The sequence below is a fragment of the Acomys minous genome (genome assembly GCF_964271855.1).
Source record: "Acomys minous genome assembly, chromosome: 11".
Taxonomy (NCBI): domain Eukaryota; kingdom Metazoa; phylum Chordata; class Mammalia; order Rodentia; family Muridae; genus Acomys; species Acomys minous.
The window spans coordinates 56,560,097-56,582,920 of record NC_140492.1 but is presented as its reverse complement, the minus strand read 5'-3'; the positions used below and the strand labels follow the sequence as shown (position 1 = coordinate 56,582,920).

Here is a 22,824-nt window from a genome sequence, read left to right as displayed (position 1 = left end):
GCCAGCCGGCTGGGTCTGGAGGACAGAAGGAGGCGAGAAGGGAAGGGCCGCACCGCAGGAGCCGGTCCTCGCCCCCGCCCCCTGCGCGGACGCGCCGGAGGCTCGGCTCGCCTTTCGCGGGGGCCACGCTCCCACTCTCGCGCCGCCGGAGGTGGGGGGATGAGGGCGACGGCCCCCCCAGGCTCCAGGACCCTCCTCCCCTGGGCTCCGGAGCTCTTGCTCCGCCCGCCGCCCCCTCCCCCGTCCTCTCCACCCCCCATCCCACCTCCCCACCCCTCGTAAGAAAATAATGCTGGCAGGAGCCTGCACCTCCCAGTCGCTCCCAGTGCGCCGCGAGCAAAGGGCACCCGCTGCGTCTCCGTGCCGGGACCCCTGCCGAGCCTCCCTCGTCTCCACTTCGCTGGGAGAGCCGCTGAGCTCCGCCGCTTAGGCAGAAACCGGGAGCGCCGCGCCCGGGTACTGTCAGCTTCGGAGAGGCGCCGCCCGCAAGGACACCTCTCCGTCCCGCCTGGTCTGCAACTCTCGGCTCTCGTCGAGCTCGACGCGAGCCAGGAGTCCGGACATCTCTGCGCGCGGCGCAGCAGCCGGAGCTGTCCCAGCTGCCCTCGCTCGGAGCCAACTCCGTCTCGGACCTAGACTCTGGACTCTGATTCGCAGCTACTTCTCACCTCCGGGCTGCGCTGTCTCCCCGCTAGCCTTCCCGTTGTCCTCCACCGCTCAGGACGGGGGTGCCACGATGTCCCGCTGCTGCGCAGGGCCCCGGGCCTCCCTCGACGTGTGACCCTAGCCTGGTCCCCCTACTTGGCCGTCCGCCCTCTCCTTGGAGACTCCCGGCCCGGCCCCCGGGGGAAGAGGAAGAAGACGACGAGGCCGAGGGGGGGATGTCCGGCTCCAAAAGCGTGAGCCCCCCGGGCTACGCTGCACAGACAGCAGCGTCGCCGTCGCCCCGGGGAGGCCCGGAGCATCGCGCCGCTTGGGGAGAAGCGGATTCCCGCGCCAATGGTTACCCCCACGCCCCCGGGGGTTCGGCCCGCAGCTCCACCAAGAGATCTGGGGGGCCGGTGACCCCACAGCAGCAACAGCGCCTGGCCAGCCGTTGGCGTGGTGACGACGACGACGATCCTCCACTAAGCGGTGATGACCCTCTGGCTGGGGGCTTCGGCTTCAGCTTCCGTTCCAAGTCTGCCTGGCAGGAGCGCGGCGGCGACGACGGCGGTCGCGGCAGCAGGCGGCAGCGGCGGGGCGCGGCTGGAGGGGGCAGCACCCGGGCGCCCCCTGCGGGCGGCAGCGGCGGTTCGGCTGCAGCCGCGGCGGCCGCAGGTGGGACGGAGGTGCGCCCCCGCTCGGTGGAGCTGGGCCTGGAGGAGCGTCGGGGGAAAGGCCGAGCGGCCGATGATCTGGAGCCGGGCAGTGGCACCGTCGAGGATGGAGACGGGTCCGGGGATGGCGGCAGTTCGGTGGCGTCAGGCTCTGGGACCGGCGCGGTGCTGTCTCTGGGCACCTGCTGCCTGGCCTTGCTGCAGATATTCCGCTCTAAGAAGTTCCCGTCGGATAAACTGGAGCGGCTGTACCAGCGCTACTTCTTCCGCCTGAACCAGAGCAGCCTCACGATGCTCATGGCCGTGCTGGTGCTCGTGTGCCTGGTCATGTTGGCCTTCCACGCAGTGCGGCCCCCGCTCCAGCTACCCTACCTGGCTGTGTTGGCAACCGCCGTGGGCGTGATCCTTATCATGGCCGTGCTCTGCAACCGTGCAGCCTTCCACCAGGACCACATGGGTCTGGCCTGCTATGCGCTCATCGCTGTGGTGCTGGCTGTCCAGGTAGTGGGCCTGTTGCTGCCACAGCCACGGAGCGCCTCCGAGGGCATCTGGTGGACCGTGTTCTTCATCTATACCATCTACACCCTGCTGCCTGTGCGCATGAGGGCCGCGGTGCTCAGCGGGGTGCTTCTGTCCGCCCTCCACCTGGCCATCTCTCTGCACACCAACTCCCAGGACCAGTTTCTGTTGAAGCAGGTAAGAGCGCACCTGGCCACACTTAACTGAGGGTTGGGCAGGCCTCGGCCTGATTTTGGAAGAAAGTTTTTCAGCTCACACCAGTCAAAACAGTGGTAAAAGTAACCGGAGAGACAGGGCTTCACGCCTCTCTATGTGCCTTCCAGGCCTTTCTGCTTTAGATGCTAAAGTCTGCTCTTGCATGGCTTGTAATGTTGGTCTGGTAGAGGGCATTCTTCAAACTAGTCAACAGTTGCCAACTCAAGTGAGAAAGGAGGGTTTGAGAAAATTGCGGAGTCCCTGCTTCTTCCAGAACCTGTGGTCCTGTACACAGAAAGCTCCCAACACAAGTGGCTGGGCCCTCTAGCAGACAAGCACTCCAGAACAGTCCTGGGCACGCCTTGCCCGGTGTTAAGGAGGACTCTATAACCCTGTCCCCTGAGGCTGGGCTGCTGGGAGAGATCTTGAAGCAGGAGTGATTGAGTTTGTTTCCTTTCCCATAGGGCCCCAAGCCCCAAATCGGTCTTTAGCAAAGGCGGGAAAGGGTTGCTGAGATGTCTGTGATGGTGGTCCCCTTCCGGGCTGTGCTTAGACACTTCTGGATGCCGTCATGTGGGGGCTTTATATCCCTAACAGGACCCGTTAGGCAAACCTAACATGGCAGGCTCGGAAGGATATTGAACTTAGAATTGAGATGGTCTCCCTGATACCCCCCACCCCTGTTCTCTGAGCCCCACTGGGCCTGTTTGTTTGCATGTGGCTTGGGTGGATCATCAGGTGGGGTCTTGTAGCAGGTGAGCGTCTGCACCTCCTAACCCTCCTCTCTGGACCCTCTGGACACTTATCCTATTGTCACTACTCCTTTCCCTCTTTCCCTCTGCCTTTTGCTTCTTCCCCAGACTTTGATCATGTTGAATATTGCATCTGTCTGGATGTGCTCTCCTGTGACTTCATCTGGTTAACCCTTCTTCAGGGGACATCGTGACCGTGAGGGGCCGCTCCGGCTCCCAGGTCTCTCTTCTAGAAGATGGAAAGAGCTGGCTATGCACCCCCCCCCCTTTCACTCTTAGCATCCTCAGTGTGGAGGCTCAACTCCTCTCACGGCCACACTAGCCTTTCTCCCCTCCGCTGGGTTACTAGTGGATCCAGAGGCACACTGGAGCACTTGCTGTCCACGGCACCAGTGGGGAGCACCACTTTGCTCCCTGTCCAGTGTAGCCTCCTTGGAGTCCTGGCATTATCCACCTATCCCTCTCTCTCCTCCTCCCTTCCCCTGTATGTGCTAAATACTTAGTAGTGACTTAGCAACTTCTGACCAGCTTTGGTTACTGGACCAGGTCCAATTGTGGGTGATGTTACTTTTTTTTTCTGATGTGGTATCAGAAACGGTTGAGGGTTTGAGGTCAGATCTGAACTTGAGAGAAGTCTTTTGAGGTGATGGTTGTGGTTGGAAAGCGTGACCCCTGTTGTTGTTATGGAGTCCCTCTCCCTCTCAGATGGGTGTTGTGCCAGGATAGCGTGGGTATAGCTGGTTTTGTTTTTGTTTTTGTTTTTTTGGTTTTTTTTTTGGTAGGGCCCTTGGTTCATGTGTGGCAGCAGAGGCTTTCAGCATAGATAGCTCAAGCACTGGACTTGGGAAGCTGTGGCCTGGCAGCCATGGAAAGCAGTCCTGAGCATAGGCTTTCAGAGACGGGGATAAATCCACAGATGGACTTTCCCTGGTGGTTCCTCAGGCTAGTTCCCCCCCTACCACACTGTACCCCCTAACCCCCACCCCACCCCTGCCTCCCACGCCTCCCCCCCCCCCCCCCCAATCTTCTACACTCCAGGCTTCTTTTCCCACTGTGGTCTTTAGACTTTTTCCTTGGCTGTAGAATTTTGGTAGATTTATAGTTACTTTTAAAAAATCTGTTAAGTCTAGCAGAGCCTTTTAGGAATGGGCCAAAACAGGGCATCACAACACATTCTTTCTGTTTGGCCTCAGAGAAAACAGTAACTTTAAAAAAAAAAATTTTTTTTTTTTTGGTCTTTGATTTACCTTTCAGATAATGCACGGCCTAGAATCTGTCTTTCTTGAGCAAAACCTGTGTTGGGTGACAGGGAAACAGTAGTGGGGACAGCCCAGTGTTTACCTTCGCCTTAGAGTCCTCTAAAGCAGCAGGTGTTTGAGAGTGACTCCAGTTGGATCTTCAGTTCTTTTCCCTAATGAAGACACATACCCAGGACAGGTGGTGACAGCGAACTCATGAACCCACCCTAGTGTTTGACAGTCTCCCCCGTGGTGTCTTGGGTATAGTGTAGGCCGACAACAAATTGTGTGAGCACTTCCTCACGTCTGCAAGGCTGCCGTCTGTTCTCCTATAGCCTGAGGGGGGGCGGGGTCTCAGCATGATCTGGTCTGTGTGTTTTATTCAGCCCTGGTCCCTTTGATGTGTGGGCTCTGCCTGTGGCTCCTGGTAGAGAAACAGTGCTTGGTTTCTTAATCCCTTGGTCTCTACTCATGAGGCAAATACGACCTGAGGTGCAGAGGCCCCTCTTAGTGCTTCTTTCTTCCCTTTCTCTGCTTTTTAGCTCTTCACCTTCCTTCGAGATCTGTCACCTTCCTCCTCTGCCCCTTTTCTCTCCCCACCTGTCCCTTCCCTCTCACTTCTTTTTTTTTCTACCCCATCCACTGCAGCAGCCCTGTTGCTATCTGCCCACCTATCCTTGGCCTTTCAGGTTGTTCTGCTTTCCTATTTTACTTCCTATTACTGGCCTCTTCTGTGCTGCCATGTCTTCATCCCCTCACTGGGGTACAGTAGGAGCGTCATAGGTTTTTTTTTCTTTTCTTCTATCTCTCTCTTCCTTTGCCTGTTAGAGGTCCCTTTGCTACACCCATACCATAAATAACACTCGAGCATCTGCCAAACACATTCCTCACTTGTGTTAATAGGCTGCAATGATGCTGGAGCCTGTTGCCATGGCAACCTCATTTTTGTTTGACTGTATCCCACTCCGCTACATAAAGCCTCTGTGTGCACTCACACACAAACAAGCATGCTCCCATAACTATTACCCATGCTTGGCTGTCAAAGAATATTTGGAGACAATGTCCTTGGGAACTGGGGGCGGGGGAGGGTAGGGGCCGGGGTGAGGTGGTCGTTTGAGCTCAGGAAGATGGCCGTTTCGTCCTCCCAGAGATACCTTTAGGAAGTGATATGGATGGGGACACTTTTTTGGGAAGTAGGAGTACTGTTGAAATGTGGGGTGCTTTGTTACTCAGCCACATTAAACCTGCCTGGCATGGCTTCTGGGGAGAAGGTTCTGACCCTTTGTGTTTTCTAGGGAGCGTGCAGTATGGATGTCCATCGAGCTGAACTCTATCTGCCTTTAGTTCCTCACCCTTGGTCCCGCCCCCAGTCCCCTTTGGGAGAGGCTTAGCTGAGTGGTTTCCTACACTTCTTCTTTTGTGCCTGTTCGAACCCACAACTATCACCAGCTGTTCCAGCCATCAGAACTGCACAGGCACTGTGTGGGTGATGTTCTGTGACTGAGCACGTGTGAATGTCTGCCTCAGGGAAGTAAGGGATGGATGACAATGTAGGTCAGGAGCGGAGTCCCATGGCTGCCTAGGGACAAACATATGTGCTTGTGCCTGCCTGCCTGCCTGCCTGCCTGTCTGTCTGGTGCTGGGGTAGCTGGAAAGCCTCTCAGAGGAGATCCTTGTAGCTCTGACTTGCTTTTTGGGGGCTGGCTTCCAAGGGCCCCTGCCTTTCTCATTATTCTAATGATAACAAATTATCATTATTGACCTGAGCTCTTCTGGGAGAGCCCTCACCCCCATCCTCTCTTCTTTTAGTCCTTGAGACTAGAGGCTGGGCTTGACTGGTTTCCTCCCTTGCTCTATGCTCCTGCAGCCTGTGTGCTCCACAGCCCTGTAATACCTGCTGAGAAGCTGCCTCCTCATTGGGGAACATGGCCCAGAGGCCTTCTGATGGGTCCTCGTGGCCTCCCCCAAAGTACGCTGCTGGGTCATGTGGAAGGGGACACACTTGCTCCACAAGCCCAGCATTGTCTGTCACCAGTTATGCTTCATCGCTTGTATTTCTGTGCAAGGACGATCTGGTCACAAGAGAAGCCAGCAGGCTGGAATTGGGTTGACTTTAAGTCTGGAGCAGAGGAGGGTCTGTTTGTCGCCCCTCAATTACCTCAGAGCTAATTGCATTTGCTAGCTATATTTCCTAATTGTTTTCAGTTCTGGTGTTTTGTTTTGTTTTCTTTTGTTTGTTTTATCTTTTCCAGGCAGCTAGGACAGGGGACTTGTACAGAGTAGATGTTGCTCCTGGCAAGGGCTTGGAGTAGGTTCCTGGATTGAGGGTAGGTGGACATTTGCTAGGTTTTAGGGATCAGTAATCTGGAGGGGGGGACAGGGGAGGAGCCTGTTAGTGACAACTCGTGAAGGTCAGAATGGTTGGCCGCTGTGTTTGCGCGGATGCTCTCAGTCAGTCTAGGTTGATCTGCAAGTATGGGCTCAGGTCTTTGTACCAAGAGACGGAACAGTCACGTTTGTCCATACAGAGGACAGACACCCTCTCTAGCCTCACTGTGTAAAAGGCTTGGACGTAAGCTGTCCTGTGTGGACAGGTCCTGTTCATGAGTCCCTGTGTCAAAGCTGGTAGTTGGCCCCAGAATAGGGCTGTGGTCCTGGCTTGTCCTGAGAGACATGGATGAATGGAACTGCCACCAGGGGTCCAGCCAAATGTGTGGGGGGTGGGGCAGGGAACCCCAGGAGGGAGTCTCCCTGGGTTATGCCAGCTCCTAGCTGGGTGACTTCCTGTCCACAGGCCTACATAGTACCTCAGCTAACTCCTTTCATTTTGTGGCGGGCCCAAGCTTGTGATCACGTACTTCCCAGGAGTGTTGGGAACGGAAAGTTCGCTCTGGAAACTTCACCACACTTGTTCCCATAAATCCTTTGGGTATAGTTATGTAAGTGATGTTCTAGCATACTCTTCCCTCACCCATGCTTATCAGATACGGGTAGCTGGCTCCCAGGGGGGCAGGGTCAACATTCATTTTCTTTCCCAAATACAAAACTTAAAGGGAGTGAACTGGAAAGCCAAAGTCTTATACACACACACACACACACACACACACACACACACACACACACACTCTTTCCCCTTCTCAAAGACACTTGTCCAGTTACAAGACGGGAAAGAACTCTACAGTATGGTAAACAAAACCCCGGGAGTTTCTAGTTAACAGACAGCGGGCCCACATGAGTCTGTCTTCGGCGCGGCTGCCGGGAAGGCAGGTAGGGATCTGGTTCTGATTGTAGGCGATCCCGTTGACAGGAAGGCCGAGATGTTGTCACGTGTGGCGTTCGGTTCTAAACTTCAGAGGAAGGAGACTGGCTTGATAAGAGAACGGGAGACCTTGAATTCTAAGGGGACAGTTGATAGAGTGAAGGATGCTGCAGAGGAGAGATGAACCAGAGGAGCCGCCACCACCGCCGCCACTGCTGCTGGGATCTCCCGTTGGGGTTTCTAGGAGGAGTTGACTTAGTTCTGGTTGCTCTCAAGGAGAGGTTTTAGGGCAGAAAATAGTGGTGGATTTTGGCTCCAGGAAGGAGACCTTTTTGGCAGCTGGGTTTGCAGTAACCAAACAAAATGCTCTCTGTCAGTGGGGTGCACTAGTGGAGCCCAGAAGACTGCCTGCTAGGCTTCCTAGGGAGCCAGGTGCCTGCCTGGGCTAGTGTATCATCAAGTCCTAACCTAGGCTCATTATTATCCTGCTAGAGAGTGCAGCTTTTGAGGGTCTGGGGTGGAGGCCAGAATTGCTTTTATTTTATTTTAATTTTTGGTGCTGGGGATCAAATACAGGGCCTTGAGCGTGTTAAGCAGAGGCTATGCTCAATAAATCCCCAGCCTGGACTTTGTTGTTGTTATTTACAAACAGCTTGGATCTAGTGTTCCAAGCTCTCCTGGTAATTTTATTTTATTTTGAATTTTTTTTTTATAAATTTTTTGGTTTTTTGAGACAGGGTTTCTCTGTGTTAGCCTTGGCTGTGCTGGACTCACTTTGTAGACCAGGCTGGCCTCGAACTCTCAGCAATCCGCCTGCCTCTACCTCCTAAGTGCTGGGATTAAAGGCGTGCGCCACCACCGCCCAGCTTCCCCCGGTAATCTTAATGATAAGCTCTTATATTCGGGAGCCATGAGGAGCTCTCCCTGCTTACACCTAACCCTAGCAGTCTACGCTCTGTGTGCGCGCGCGTGGTGGCACAGCCAGCAGCCTCCTGGAGTTCTCCTGTACCACCTCATCACACTCTTCCCAGCACATTCGCTTACTCCTCACCATCAGAACAAAAGACCTTGGTAGCTGACCTTTTATTATAAAGGGAAGGTTTATTCGCTACAGTTTGGGAGGTTCGAGGACACAAGCGCCTGTGTTGGCTCTTTTCGTGTGAGGTTTTCGTTACAGCGGAGGCAGGAGCAGTGTAGGACCAAGTGGTCACACCTTGAACCAGGAGCCCAGAAAGCTGTGTGAGGTGAAACAAGGGGCTTTCGTTACAGCCCTCCTGTGGCTAGGGATATAAACCAAGCAGAGCAGCCAGTGGAGGCAGGAGGCTCAGAAGGTCAGGGTCATCCTCAACTACGTGGTAAGTTTGAGGCTAGCTTGGGCTCCGGAGAGCCTGGTTTGAAAAATAAGACAAAACCCAAAACCCTCTTGTAAAAACTACTATGGAGCTAGACAGAACTGCTAAGAAGTCACGCAGGAGATCGCTCACATCTCTGGTGACCTCAGGAACCCCAGCAGGGGCTCATATCTCAAAGGCCACTTCCCAGTAGTGTCACTGTAGGGACTAACCCTTTAATCACTATAGCTCCTTACGGGGGGCCAACAAACTATTCTTAGATCATAGTACATGACCCCTGCCGCATCCTGCATGCCCGCTGAGTGGGGTCCAGGTGGGGCTGGCGAGCGTGTGCTGATTCAGGGATGCAGAGCAGGAAGGTATTGGATGAAGGTGGTAGTGAACCAGCGTGGGAGATGTCCAGCTTGGTGTGTGTGTGTGTGGGGGCTCCTGTTCTCCAACCATCCCTTCCCCCCACCATCCTAGCCCTTATTTCCTGTTGGAGGCAGAGCAATTTGTAGCCACTGTGATGGGGTAGGGGTAGTGGAAAGGTATGGGAGGGGACAGGTTTGCCTCTGGGTTTGGAAACCAGTGGAGAAGGACAGTGAATAGGAAGAGATTGGGGAATTCGGAGGTGGTTTGAAGGAGGGGGGGGGGAGGGAGAATTTAAGGAAAAGCATAAGAGATTGATGCTGCTAGCATCTGAAGAGGCAGGACTTGGGAGTGGGGGCAGGGTTGCCTCATGGAACAATGGGACATAGTCAGAGGAAGGGGGGGGGGAGACAAACAAAACATAAGGAGACAGAAGGAGCTTTGTTCTCTGGGCCAGCCTCATGTGTCAGCATGAAATGTACCCCTTCCCCAACCATCTCTTGCTCTGGGGGGATTTCACACTGCTACTCTGGGGCTGAGGCCTCCTGATAACACTCTTTAGCTCTCTTCCTAGGGCTCCCTGGCAGGCTAGCTGCGCTTTCCGAGGGGCCCCGGGGGCCCCAGGCCTCACGTCTACCAGCACTATGTACATAGTAGGTGCTCAGCAAGGATCTGAATGAGCGAACGGCATGAATGGATGGGTGGAAGGGTGGGTGGATGTCTGCACGCCGACTCCAGGCTTCTCTGAAGCGCTAGACCAACACCTCCACAGAAGGAAGCCAGCCGCTCCCGCTTGGAAGCCTATTTTGGTGGGTTGTAATCCTAAACTCTTGAGCAGGGCTTCCAAAAAACCCTCCTGCAGCAATTAAAAAAAAAAAACAACACAAAAAAACGTGTGCCTTAGAAACGGGGCTGCCGCCTGGCACTGCTGGCACTATACCATTTCACAGATTGGGAAAACGTCACAACAGCGTCTTCCCGGCCTTCCCCATTCATTCTGATAACCATCTGTTTTCTATGCCTCCCGCGACCCAGGCACTGCTATAGGCTGAAGGGCTGTGGGTTTGGTTCACCTGGATCCCAGCTCTCCCAGGACAGCCTTTAGCCCAGACTCTCACATTAAGAGTCTTCCTGAGACGGCCATTAACCAATGTTTCATAGATACACATAGAGCCTGCGTTAAATGCGTCTGGGAAGCACAGTCAGCCTTCTGTATCTCTAGGCTCGGCGTCTGTGGATCCAACTACTGCAGATCGAAAATATTTGAGTCTGTGCTGAACAGGCACAGATTTCATCTTCTTGTCACTAGTCCCTAACCAGAGCGGGGTGCGGTGGCTTCACATAGCATTTAAGTTGCATTAGGTGATGCAAGGACTCTAGAGATGGATGGATGCATTGGGTGGATATGTGTGTGGGTTATATGTAAATCTCGCACTATCTTATATAATAAGTGACTTGAACGCCTACAGATTTTGGTGTTTGAGGTGGGTCCTGGAACCAATCCCCACCCCGACTCTAAGACCTTGAGGGACCGCTGTACTGGGTTGAACAGAATTCCCAGGTTTAAAAGCTTTAAAGACATTAATATTTATAAAAAGTTGCCGAGAAGGGGATATTGCATGAAGCCTTTATCAGATGTATTCGACCCCAGATGAGTCCCCCCCTTCCACCTCCAAGGAATGAGGAACACAGGACACCAGTGCTAGGCTGGGGCACGCTTCAGCTCTCTCAGGACTTGCTCTCCGTCCAGTCCTCTGCCTCTGGGGTAGACCAAGCAAGGACACCACGATGAAGCATGTCGAGGCATGTGTTTGGCAGCTTGCCTCCCTTAGAAGGAGATTGCCCAGGCTGCACTGGCTGGCTGCCTGTTTTGAAGTCTCATTTTCCATCTGGGTCAGAAATCCTACGTGAAAGAAAACGATGGGGCCGGGCTGGGCTAGGGAGATGTCTCCTTTATCTAGTTTTAGCTTCTCTTAGGGGGTTTGTCTGCTGGCATTAGGCTGAGAGCCGGCAGGGCTTCCGCGCGACAGTGCCGTGGACCGCCTGGGCTCTGCTCAGTGTGCGCCTAAAGCTCTTAGTTCAGGCACTGAGGCAGTAGTTGCCCACGGGGAAGTGGTGACGGCCCAGGTCATCCTTCCCCTAACGTGTCTTCTTTCTCTCCTGTCCCGACCCCTCAGGAAGGGTTGATCCTAAGCAATGAATAGAGACTGTGTCTGCTCCACCCCTGGCACTAGCTAAAGCACCACCACGTGCAGGCATAATTATTTTGTCTATTTGTTTCTGAGGCAGGGTCGGGCACTATAGCCCATCTTGGCCCTGAATGCAATGGATAGCCCAAGGCTGGCCTCGAACTTGAGCTGAGCGTCCTACGTCTCAGCCTCCTGAATCCTGAGATTATAACCCTGCACTGTCATGTCAGGCTGCGTGACCTCATTAGTCGTTCCTTTTCCTGTCCAAAGGTGTTTTTTTTCCTTTGAAAAAATAAGCATTATTGTTGTTGTTGTTGTTGTTATTATTACTACTACTACTATTGTGCGTGTGTGCTCGAGAGTGAGTGTGAATGGGCATGCCAAATGCACATGCCAGAGCACACAGGCAGAGGTCAAAGGTCAGCTTTCTGGAGCAGGTTCTCCCCTTCCACCATGGGTTCCAGGGATCCAACTCAGGCTGGCAGGCTTACGCTGCAAGTGCTTTTAACTGCCGGACCATCTCACAGCCCCTCCCTCGTTTAATCTTAATAGTAACCCAAAGAGAAGCAAACCTTTCCCCTGTCTGTCCATCAGCCACCACAGACACCGGTGTGAGAGCTGCACACTAACTTCCGGCAAGGTCCTGAAGCAGTGTAGCAGATGCTGGACTCCTGGCACCTTGGGGCCTTGAACCTTGGGCCAGCCTCTGGGGAGGGCAGGCCGAAGCACTCTGACCTTCTGAGTACCTTCCTTCCTTCCCTGTCCTGGGGGTGGGGTGGTCTATTTTGAGGCTTGAGTTCTGCCAGTTTCCCAGAGTTCTCTGGGAGGATTAATGCTTTTTCCTGCTCTTCCTCGTTGCTTTTTTCCTTCCTGGCTGCAATCTGCCACCCCCTTCTATTGCTTTCTGGGGTCACCTCCCAGGTAAACCACTTTTAGTCAAATCCTCATCTCAGGGTCCTTTGATTAGGGGGAATGCAAACCAGATAGTGGGCTAACCATGACTTTACCCGGTTTGGTTGGCACACTGGGGAGCTGGAGGCTGTGTTAGGGGCAAAACTGCGTCAAGTGCAGAGCTGGGTGGCAGACAGGGAAGCCTTGGGCTTGGCATTGGCTCTTCACTACTATTCAGCGGCATGTTTGTTACTGATAGATTGCTGTCAAGACTAGGGGAAGGGCCGGGCGTGGTGGCGCAGGCCTGTAACCCCAGCACTCAGGGAGGCAGAGGCAGGTGGATCTCGGTGAGTTTGAGGCCAGCCTGGTCTACAAAGTGAGTTCTGGGGAGGTGGCAGGGAGAACACCCTAGGAGAATAATGTGGAATTTAAAATAACGTTTTTCCTTTTTTTTTTTTTTTTAGGGAGACATGAAATTGTTTAGTTGTTACTTAAACATTTTTGGCTTTTATGTACTCTCTGTGATTGGCCTCTGACCTTTTTCCAGTTTACTAATCTACTATTACAAGATGACAATGAACCTAGTACCTCGACAACAATTTATTATTATTGTTATTGTTATTATTATTATTATGTTGTTGTTGTTGTTGTTTTCTTGGTTTTTCGAGACAGCGTCTCTCTGTGTTAGCCTTGGCTGTCCTGGACTTGCTTTATAGACCAGGCTGGCCTCGACAACATTTTGTTTTTATTTATTTTTTTAAAAAAGAAATGAGAACCCTTGATTTAGGTGGTTTTGTTCTGTTCTAATATGGATCTGAGAGAACCCCATGCTGTCTATGCAGCTTCCTGGCCAGGCTGTGACATGATGTAGCCAGTGACTAACTCAGTAGTCTGTTTCCTCCTGGCGTCTGCTGAGAGGAGGACCCTGCCTGCTTGAGGGGGTATCTGGCACATTTCACCGCAGCCTTTCCAAGCTGGTGACGGCCCTGCCGGCTATCCAGGCAGCTTTCACTCAGAGTGATGTGTACTCACTGGCCATCACCTATGTGTGGCGTGGCTGGGGCCATGTATCCCAAAGGAGTTTGATGTGGCCCTTGCTAGGGAGGGCTTGCCATGAAATAATGGAACACCTAGGCCAAGGGCTTCTAGAGCAGTGGTCCCCAATCTTCCTAATGCTGTGACTGACCCCTTAATACAGCTCCTCATGTCGTGGTGACCCCAACCATGTGACCCCCAACCATACAGTTATTTCACTGCTACTCCGTAACTGTGATTTTGCTGCTGTTACGAGTTGCCATGTAAATATCTGACATGCAGGATATCTGACATGGGACCCCCAAAGGGTTGAGGGCCCACAGGTTGAGAACCACTGCCTTAGAGGGTGCCCAAGTCTTCCTGTTGGTCCTGTGATCTCTGGTCATACAGGCTTATGGTGAGAGAGAGTCAAGGTCAGGGGTTTTCTGTACGCTTTCGCTTTTGAATTCTTTGAGTTGTTGTTGTTGTTGGTGGTGGTGGTGGTTTTTTTTTTTTTTTTTTTTTTTTGAGACAGGATTTCTCTGTGTAGCCTTGGCTGTCCTGGACTCGATTTGTAGACCAGGCTGGCCTCGAACTCAGAGGGATCCACCTCCCTCTGCCTCCTTGAGTGCTGGGATTGAAAGTGTGCTCCACCACACCTGGCCACTTTTAAATTCTTTAAAGAGCTTTGAAAGTTGACTTACTAAGGCCCACCCAGCCCATTTTTATTAAACTCCAGTGGTGACATAAGGTGTTCCCAGGCTTGACATGTGGTCTGGACAGTGGCTGCTGTCCTTCCAGACGATTCACCTACTTCTCCATTTGACTAGCATTTCACGGGTGGCTACTTTCTCCTAGCAGCCCTGAGGTGTTGACAATCCTGGTTGAATGTGGCTCCATAGGGACACCTTACTTCTCTTAACCGCTGAGCCATCTCTCCAGCCCCATCACCTTATTTCTCTTCAGTCAGTGCCCCTCCCATCCCCCGCCCCCATGGCACTATGGTTCTGTGACCCCCCCCCCCCCCCCCCGCAAGTTAGTGTATGTGAGGGTGCTCTGGACAGAGGTGTCACATGACACCTCTGGGGTTTGAGAGAGGGGGAAGTAGAGGCTCAGAGAGGCCGAAGTGACCTCACTCGGGCTGCCCTATCAGTTCTTTTGTGTAGGAGGCACTGCACACAGCCAGGTTTGGGACACAAAGCCCGGATGGTTCACAGTTGGGCCCAGTGCTAGTCCACTGTGGTCCTTCAGCTCCTTCAGAGGCTGTAGGGAGGCACAGCTGCACCGGGCAGTTGCCTCAGCCTGGCGTTGGAATGCACAGCTTTTTATTCGTAATGTCTTCCCTCCCGGTGTCTGGTACAGATGGTCACTAAATGAGTCGTCACTCTGCCGAGCCTGCGTCCTGCCGTTCACCTCTGTAGAGCTCCTGATGGTTTTGTGGGTGAGGAGGAGACAATGAGGCCTGGAAGAAAAGTCAGGAGGGGACGCCGGACGCCGGGAGTGCTCAGGTCTGCGGTGGGGGTTGCCTCCCAGCTAGTCTTTAAGTTGAGGCATGAGAGGGAAGGGAGGTTGTCACAGGTACCTCAGGACTGCTTCCTGCTACAGCCCTGGGCTCAGGCATGGAGTTTCTGTAAAGTAGCGTCTTGTAGGTATAGAGGTCAGTGCTCAAGAGGGAAGCGCTTGGATGATGCTTTCAAAACCCAGCTCCCGAAGCCACCAACACCCTATACAGTGCCCTTGGGGTCCCAAAGGATGTTCTGGCGTCGCTTGGTCTTCTCCAGAAGACCAGAAGATGACTCTTTAAAAGTTATTATTTCTATTAATTCTTTGAGAATTTCACACAATATATTTTTGGGCCTATTTACCCCTCCCCCAACTCTTCTTCTACCCACTCTCTCCATCCCCACCCTCTACCCCCACCTCCCACCCACCCAACCTTGAGTTTTCTTCTAGTTTTGTTGTTTTTGTCTCCTATTCCCCCGCCTCCCAAGTCCCCACTACCACCCATCAGGGCTACTTTGCGTTACCCAACGACTCTTGGGAATACAGGCTGCCCTGGAATAGGGTCACATGGAAGTGACTCCTGCCGAGTACGTGCTCAAGGTTTTATTGCCACATTTTCTTGTAGGGATGGGAAGGCTGTGTGTTCACTGAACTTGCCCTAGTCCCTAGTCTTCCACTGGCCAAGTCCCTTTCCTGTAAGCATTTCAACACGCTGCATGGATGCGAGCCATTGGCCCCCCTTACTGGCCCCGAGAGTAGATAGTGCCAGTTGGGAAGTGCCTCAGCTGTCATCTCAGCCAGGAGGGGACAGAGCACATCTGGGAGAGTGGAGGAGGTCTGTCTGCGACATCTGGACTCCGGACTAAATTAGAAGCATTGTCTTTTTCTCTGTAACACATATGCTGCTTTGTCTGTCTTTCTCCTTCTTTCCTTCCTTCCTTCCTCCCTTCTTTCCTTCCTTTCTACCTTTGATTTTCTCCCCCCCCACCTCTCTCTGTCTGTCTATCTATGTGTGTGATTTTTTTAAACAGGGTTTCTCTGTGTAACCCCGACTGTCCTGGAACTTGCTCTGTAGACCAGGCTGGCCTCGAACTCAGAGATCCACCTCCCTCTCAAATGCTAGGATAAAAGGCATGAGCCACCACCACTCAATTTTTTTTTTTGGAGATTATGATTACATCATTCCTCTCCCCTTCCTCCAAGTCCTCATATATCTCTCCTTGCTCTTTTTCAAATATATGGTCTCTGTTTTCATTAGCTGTTGTTACATGCATGATGTGTATATACTTTTTTTTGAGACAGGGTTTCTCTGTGTAGCCCTAACTGTCTTGGAACTCACTTTATTTTTTTTTCTCTTTTTTTAAAAATTAATTCATTCATATTACATCTCAATTGTTGTCCCATCCCTTGTATCCTCCCAGTCCTCCCTTCCTCCCACTTTCCCTTACTCCCCTCCCCTATGACTGTGACTGAGGGGGACCTCCTCCCCCCCCCCTGTATATGCTCATAGGGTATCAAGTCTCTTCTTGGTAGCCTGCTACCCTTCCTCTGAGTGCCACCGGGCCTCCTTATCAAGGAGACGTGGTCAAATATGGGGCACCAGAGTTCGTGTGAAAGTCAGTCCCCACTCTCCACTCAACTGTGGAGAATGTCCTGTCTACTGGCTAGATCTGGGTGGGGGCTCGATGTTTACTGTACGTATTGTCCTTGGTTGGTGCCATAGTGTGAACAGAACCTCTGGGCCCAGATCCGCCCGTCATAATGTTCTTCTTGTAGGTTTCTATTTCCCCATTCTCCCAGACTTCTCTCATCTAGAGTCCCAATAGGATGTCCTCACCTCTGTCCCACTTTCCTGGTAGGTGAAGACTTTCATGGACATGCCCCTTGGGCTAGTGTCCAGATATAAGTGAGTATATACCATGTGACTCTTTCTGCTTCTGGGTTAATTCATTATGATCATTTCTAGTTCAATCCATTTGTCCACAAATTTCGGGAATTCCTTGTTTTTAATAGCTGAATAGTATTCCGTAGTATAAATGTACTACAGTTTCTTTATCCATTCTTCTACTGAGAGACACTTGGCTGTTTCCATGTTCTGGCTATTATGAATAAGGCCACTATAAAGATGGTTGAGCATATGACCTTGTTGTGTGCTGGAGCATCTTCTGGGTATATTCCAGGGAGTGGAATAGCTGGGTCTTGAGGTAGCCCTATTCCTAGTTTTCTGAGATAGCGCCAGATAGATTTCCAAAGTGGTTGTACTAGTTTGCATCTGGAACTCACTTTAGACCAAGCTGGCCTTGAACTCAGAGATGTGACTGCCTCTGCCTCCCGAGTGCTGGCATTAAAAGTGTGTACCCCACCACCAGACTGTATGTACTTATAAATATGTATCTACAACCTGCTCAGCCTGTATAATGTTCAGTGATGACCATTTGGTGTCCTCTTTCCTGGCAAAGACTGTTTCTCTTGCTCTCGGTGGCATTCCTTAGTTGCCTGTGGTTCTTTGGGTTGGGTTGAGGCCTTGTGAGCTTTCTCCCTGCCAAGTTTGTCTTTTTAGAAAATTCTGTGCCGGGGGGTGGGGGGGGTGGGGCGGGGGAAGGCTCTGGGGCCTCATGCAGGCAAGGCAAGTGCTCTACCATTAAGCCACACCCAAGCCTTGCTTCATCATGTTACCTCGGAGACTTTCTTCCTTCCTTCCTTCCTTCCTTCCTTCCTTCCTTCCTTCCTTCCTATCTGGTTCTTTGCTTTGATGTACACATGCACATTACCAATTCTTTGGCTTCCACTTTCCCAGCCCTCAGAGAAGGAGGCAGACTGGTCCCACTCTCCAGGTCCCATGAGGAGTTCTGACTTTGGCAGAGAGCCCCCCCTGACTGGGTCATCCCAGCGGGACACCACGCACCCTCAGCACAGATACGAGCATGGATGGCCACATAGCTTCCAAAAAGGGTTCTTTTGTTCTTCTCAGTGCAGCCATCTTGTCACGACGCACTGCAGACTTCATTATGCATTAGCATCATGCGTGAAGGTGTGAGTGTCTGCTTGCGTTTTTTACTATAAGTGCCTGGGGCTAGGGTTTTAGGCTGGCTGAACGGGTTAACCTCAATGAATCCACCGGAACTTAAGGTGCTGGAAGAAAAGGCACATCTATGAGTTTCAGCCTAATCCTAGGGTTCAATGGAGATGGCTTAAGTATTAGTTCTTTAAAAAAAAATTTTTTTTTTTGTGCTAGGGCTTAAACCCAGGGCTTTATACATACAGAGCGCAGGCTGTACCGCTGAGCTCCTGTAGCTTGGCATCAGTGTTTTGTAATGCTCCTGGGGATTCTAACATGCACCAAGATTGAAGACTTGAGCCCCGGGCCTCGCTGTCAGCAGAGGGGTCATGTAGTTGACACGGGAATCTGATTTATGGCTGTATTGAAAGGCAAGTTGTTTATGTCTTCTTCAGGGCTTATTGTGGTAATTCAGTAATGAGTGATGGCCACTGAAAACGATTGCAGGCGTGTAATAGAGGAAGAAAACATGCTTGGGGGTTGGTGTATACAATGTTGTCAGGCAAGGCTGTGGTTTGGTATATTTATGTCGCTCTTATGGCCGGCAATTAACCCCAAATGTGGCTGGATAAATGGCTGAGGCCAGTGCAGTAATATCCAGGAGAATATTTTAAAAACTGAGAGCTCAGTGAGTCTCAGCCGAGCAGGAACCCTGACCTGGAAGTACAGGTCATTCAGCGCTGACGAATCCTTGTCAGTCGGTAGTAGCTCTTCCCTTGTGTTTGTGTGTCCAAGCACCTTGGCCTCACCCTCCTTGGCTTAGCTTAGCAGTGTCTGTAGTAGATGCTCATTGAACACCCATCAGATGCACGGATGGCTTTGCTCAGGGCCACACGGCAGGCAGCCAGCACTGTTGGTTTTCCTCCCACTTGACAGATCACAGGAAAGAAGGGATTACATAGTTTTACTTCTCTGAATGTGTGTGTGTGTGAGTGTGTGTGTGTGTTTGTAAGACTTAAAAAGTTAAAGCAGGTGATGTGGGGTGGGGGCCCTGCATGGGGTGTGTACTTTGAGAGCCACCCTTCCTTTATAGTCGGAAGTTACCTCTTTTCTGCTAACTATGAGCTCGGTCAAGAAGGACAGGACCATCTATCTGTTGGAGTCCCTGTGTTCTGGAGGGCAGAGCTGGGAAGCAGCTGCCATATTGACTAGGGTTGAGGAGCATCCAGAGCATGGGCAGGTCCTAAGGGTAGGTGCCCAGCCAAGGGCTACATACAAATTGCTATGTGTTCCTTTGGGAGGTTTTCCAGCGAGAGTTAATTTCGGATTTCGCTTTACATTTATTTTAAAAAGTGAAATATCCCTTTAGTGTTGGTGATGATAGCTGACAAAAGCCAGTTAGTCACCATCTGAGTCTTTCTGAAGGGGGGAGGTTGCCACCCTGTCCCTGTCCCACCTGTCATTGGTGGGGCTCCTGTAGACTTTTCCTTAACATGCTCAGGGCATTCTAACACAGCCTGGTATGTTTGAGGTGCTGTGATCTCAGGTGTGTACCGCCACACTCAGCTGCCTGCTTTCTCTGCCCCATGCTGCATCCCCTGGAGTGGGCAGAGTATCTCACTGCGTGTGCTGTTGGGAGTCAGTACGGCTTGATGAGAAACAGATGCCCACCAATGTGTCTGGTCCACGGGTGGACCCCCGAGTAATGTGAGGCACCCGCTCTCCAGGTCATGCTGTAGCATGAGACCACTGGGACCCCACACTGCTACTTAGGTTGTGGGGAGGCAGGTGATCTGGAAGGGGCAGATAGAGCTAGGTGCAGGTAGTGGGTAAGGCAGAGAGTAAGGTTTGCAAAAGCTGGCACATGTGGCCTGCACGCTAGGATTTGTTGTCCCTTATTTACATCCAGTTGGGACTAAGTTACTAGATGGTCTTAGTGGAAGGTGTTAGTGTCTGTGTGTGTGTGTGTGTGTGTGTGTGTGTGTGTGTGTGTGTGTGTGTGTCCTGACTTCCAGGCTACTGGCAGAAGAAACCTTTGGGAAGTTGCTTGCGGGTGGAAGTTGGGGAGGATGGGGCAGATGCGTTCCTGAGAAGAGATGACGGAGCTTACTTTGCTTGCTGTAGGGAAAGGAAGGATTTGCAGTCCCAGAAGCGGGTAGGGAAACTACCCCCACTTAACCCGTTTCCTGGTTAGGGTCAGGCCATGGAATGGTAGTAGAGGTGTCTTGGGGAACAGCACCTCTGTCCCCCTCTGCGTCAGAAACTCTAGTGTCCTGGGCATGGAGAGGAAAGAGAAGACTTTGCCCTTCCTCTTGAAGAATTTTCGATCTAGTGGAGTACCCAGAATTCCCAGTCTACTGAAGACAGCCTTGCCAAATCCTACCACCCGCCACACATTTACCACACACAGCCCCAAGCACCTAACAAATTATTTCGCCATCCTTATCTCTCAGTAGGTAGGTGTTACAGTCTGGACTTGTGCCCTAAAGCTCATGGGCTAGAAAAAGGCCCCAGTGCAACAGTGCCTAAGGTACACTGGTGAGGAAATGAGGTCACAAGGGCTCTGGATTAACGCTGTTACCATGGGAACGGGGTCCATGTAAATATGGATGAGTTCTGCCTGCATCCCTGTCCCAGCTTCCAGAACCGCAGCCGTGTGCATTCCCGCTCATCGTATTGGCAAAATGGTCATACAGAAGCACAAATAAAGTAGGCAGTTGGTGCTGCCTTTTTTTCTTCTTCTTCAGATAAGAACATTTTACATATAAGGAAATTGAAACAGGTGACACAGTGGGTCCCCAGTGCTCACACTCTAAGCTAGTGACCCAGTGGTTCCCAACCCCATTTGTACCAGGACTCCTGGTAGGGCCATTTAAAAACTCCATTCCTCGACCAGGTGTGGTGGCACGCGCCTTTAATCCCAGCACTCGGGAGGCAGAGGCAGGCAGATCTCTGTGAGTTCGAGGCCAGCCTGGTGTACAAAGTGAGTCCAGGACAGCCAAGGTTATACCGAGAAACCTGAAAAAAAAAAAAACAGGCAGAGAGCAAGCTTACTTCTTCTGTCCTTTATATAGGCTACCAGTAGAAGGTGTGGTCCAGGTCAAAGGTGGATCTTCCCACCTTAAAAGATCTGGATTAGGCCAGGTGTGGTGGTGCATGCCTAGAGGCAGGCAGATCACTTTGAGTTCAAGGCCAACTTGAACTAATTTAAGATGTAGCCAGGGCTAAGGTTATACAGATTCTCCCCCCTCCCTCCACCAGCAACCCCTCCCCTCCCCCGCCCCCCAAGGCTAGGAGTGTACTCAGAGACAAAGGGAGTCCTTAGCATGCATAAAGCCCTGGGCTCAGAGCCTAGCGCCTCACACACTGGGGATGGCAGGGCATGGATGCACTTCCAGCACTTCAGGGTTGAAGGGTTTAGAAGTTCAAGTTCCTGTGGGACCCTGTGCAAGATGAAAAAGTCCCTCCATGGGGAGGCCTTGGTTTCTGTGTGGCTTTCAGGCATGTGGGTTTCAGCCGGAGGCAGGCTTAGCGGGCAGAGGGAGGCGGGCATAGCTTGCGGTAGGAAGGAACTTTCTGTAGAGCTTCTGCTTGGCAATCCTCAGGGGACAGAGCTGGGGGAAGCTCTGGAGGAAGCAGAGGAGAATGTCTGGATTAGGCCGTCCTCAAAGTCAGAGGCTGGGAGCTAAGATGGAGCCTGACAGCAGGTTATGTGTTCAGAGCCAGAGGGAGGAGGCCGGGTGGCTGTGGGACGGCAGCTGTGATACTGTGGTATGTGGCCCCTGCAAGACATCCACCCCTGCCTCAGTTTCCCCATCTGGCAAAGGTGAGATGGTCTCTGAAGGCCCTGCCAGTGTGTGTATTACAGGGTGTGTATGGGGTGTATGCTGTGGGAACAGGTGTACCCCACCCCTGGGGTGACAGTCTTTCAGCCAAGTCTCAAATAATTTCTTCAAGCCTTAGTCTCTCTCCTGGGCCCCCAAGCGTTGAACTTCTGTTCAGTGTCTTTCCATCTTCCTGATCCCAGCAATGTCCCCAAACTAGATTCGTCATCTCTGGGTTGGCTTTCTTTTTGTTAATGTCAATTCTGTCTGCCTGGGGCCGCCATCCACTGTTCGTAGGACTCAATCTTTAACACAAGCCTCCTGTGTGTCAGGCACCGGGAAGCCAAGATGAAGAGACTGCAGCCCCCTCCCCTTCCCTAGCAGACCTTTAAACGGTGCCTGTAGTGTGTAGCCACGCGCATGGATCCCGTCAATGCAGTTCTCAGCATGGCCCTGTATGGGGAGCACTGGGATTGTCGCCCCCGTTTTTTGGAGTGCAGTCTAGGTAATTTGTCACATGGTCGCACAACTGGGCAGCCTTCTCTAGAGTCTGGGTTCTCCTCGGTGCATGGAGAGATGGGCACGTGTGCCTGCTGGGCACAATGTGATGTGTGCAGTGAAATAAAGCACCCAGGCTTTGCGGGGACGGGGTGGTGTAGATGGTTGGCTTTCCGGTCAGAGGAGCCTTCTGAAGACTGGACCAGGGAGCTAGGTGGGAGTTGGGTTCAGTGGCAACATCATGGGGAGGAGTAATCCTCAGCAGAAGGGATCAGGAACTGGCTTGTGAGGGTCAGAGCCCCAAGAACCCACCCCTCGCTTCCAGAGGACACGGAAAGATGTACCGGGGAGGTGAAGCTGCTTCCTGAAAGGGACCAAGCAAGGAGGAGGTTAGGTGTCTACGCCAGGGGGCTGCGCGCTTGGAGACACTGGGGTTCTTTTAAGGGACTTTGTGCATAGGAGAGTGTCCGTGTCATCTCACTGGACCAAGAGAGGTGCCTGTCCTGTTAGTGTGCCTCGGCATTCATAGGGAAGACCCTGGAGTAAGGATGGCTGACTGATAGCTGGAAATCGTAGGCACTTACGTATCAGCTTCTCTCTGCCTTGGCAGCTAAGGCGGCCAGGCAGGCTCTTTGCTTGCATCCGTCCCTCCACCAGAAGACTGCCTCTCCCCAGGTGTCTAGGGATGGCTTCTTTTGTAGGAGGACTGGGTTTAAATGCCCCATCTCAGCCTCCGCTGTCCTGGATGGTTTTATGTCAGCTTGACACAAACTGGAGTCATCTGAAAAGAGGGCGCCTCAATTGAGAAAAATGCCCTCTGTAGGGCATTCTCTTTATTAGTGGTTGATGGGGAGAGGGTGGGCGGTGCCATCCCTGCGCTGGTGGTCCTGGGTTCTGGAAGAAAGCAGGCTGAGGAAGCTGT

At 52.3% G+C, this 22,824-nt stretch overlaps 1 protein-coding gene across 1 annotated transcript in view; it reads left to right on the top strand.

The window, feature by feature from the left end:
• Positions 1-285: 285 nt before the first annotated feature.
• Positions 286-22,824, top strand: part of ADCY5 (adenylate cyclase 5) — a 153,301-nt gene continuing 130,762 nt past the window's right edge. The window contains exon 1 of the mRNA XM_084802389.1: positions 286-2,015. Coding sequence (XP_084658515.1) covers positions 882-2,015 — 1,134 coding nt within the window. The 5' untranslated portion in view covers positions 286-881. The remainder of the gene's footprint in view (positions 2,016-22,824) is intronic.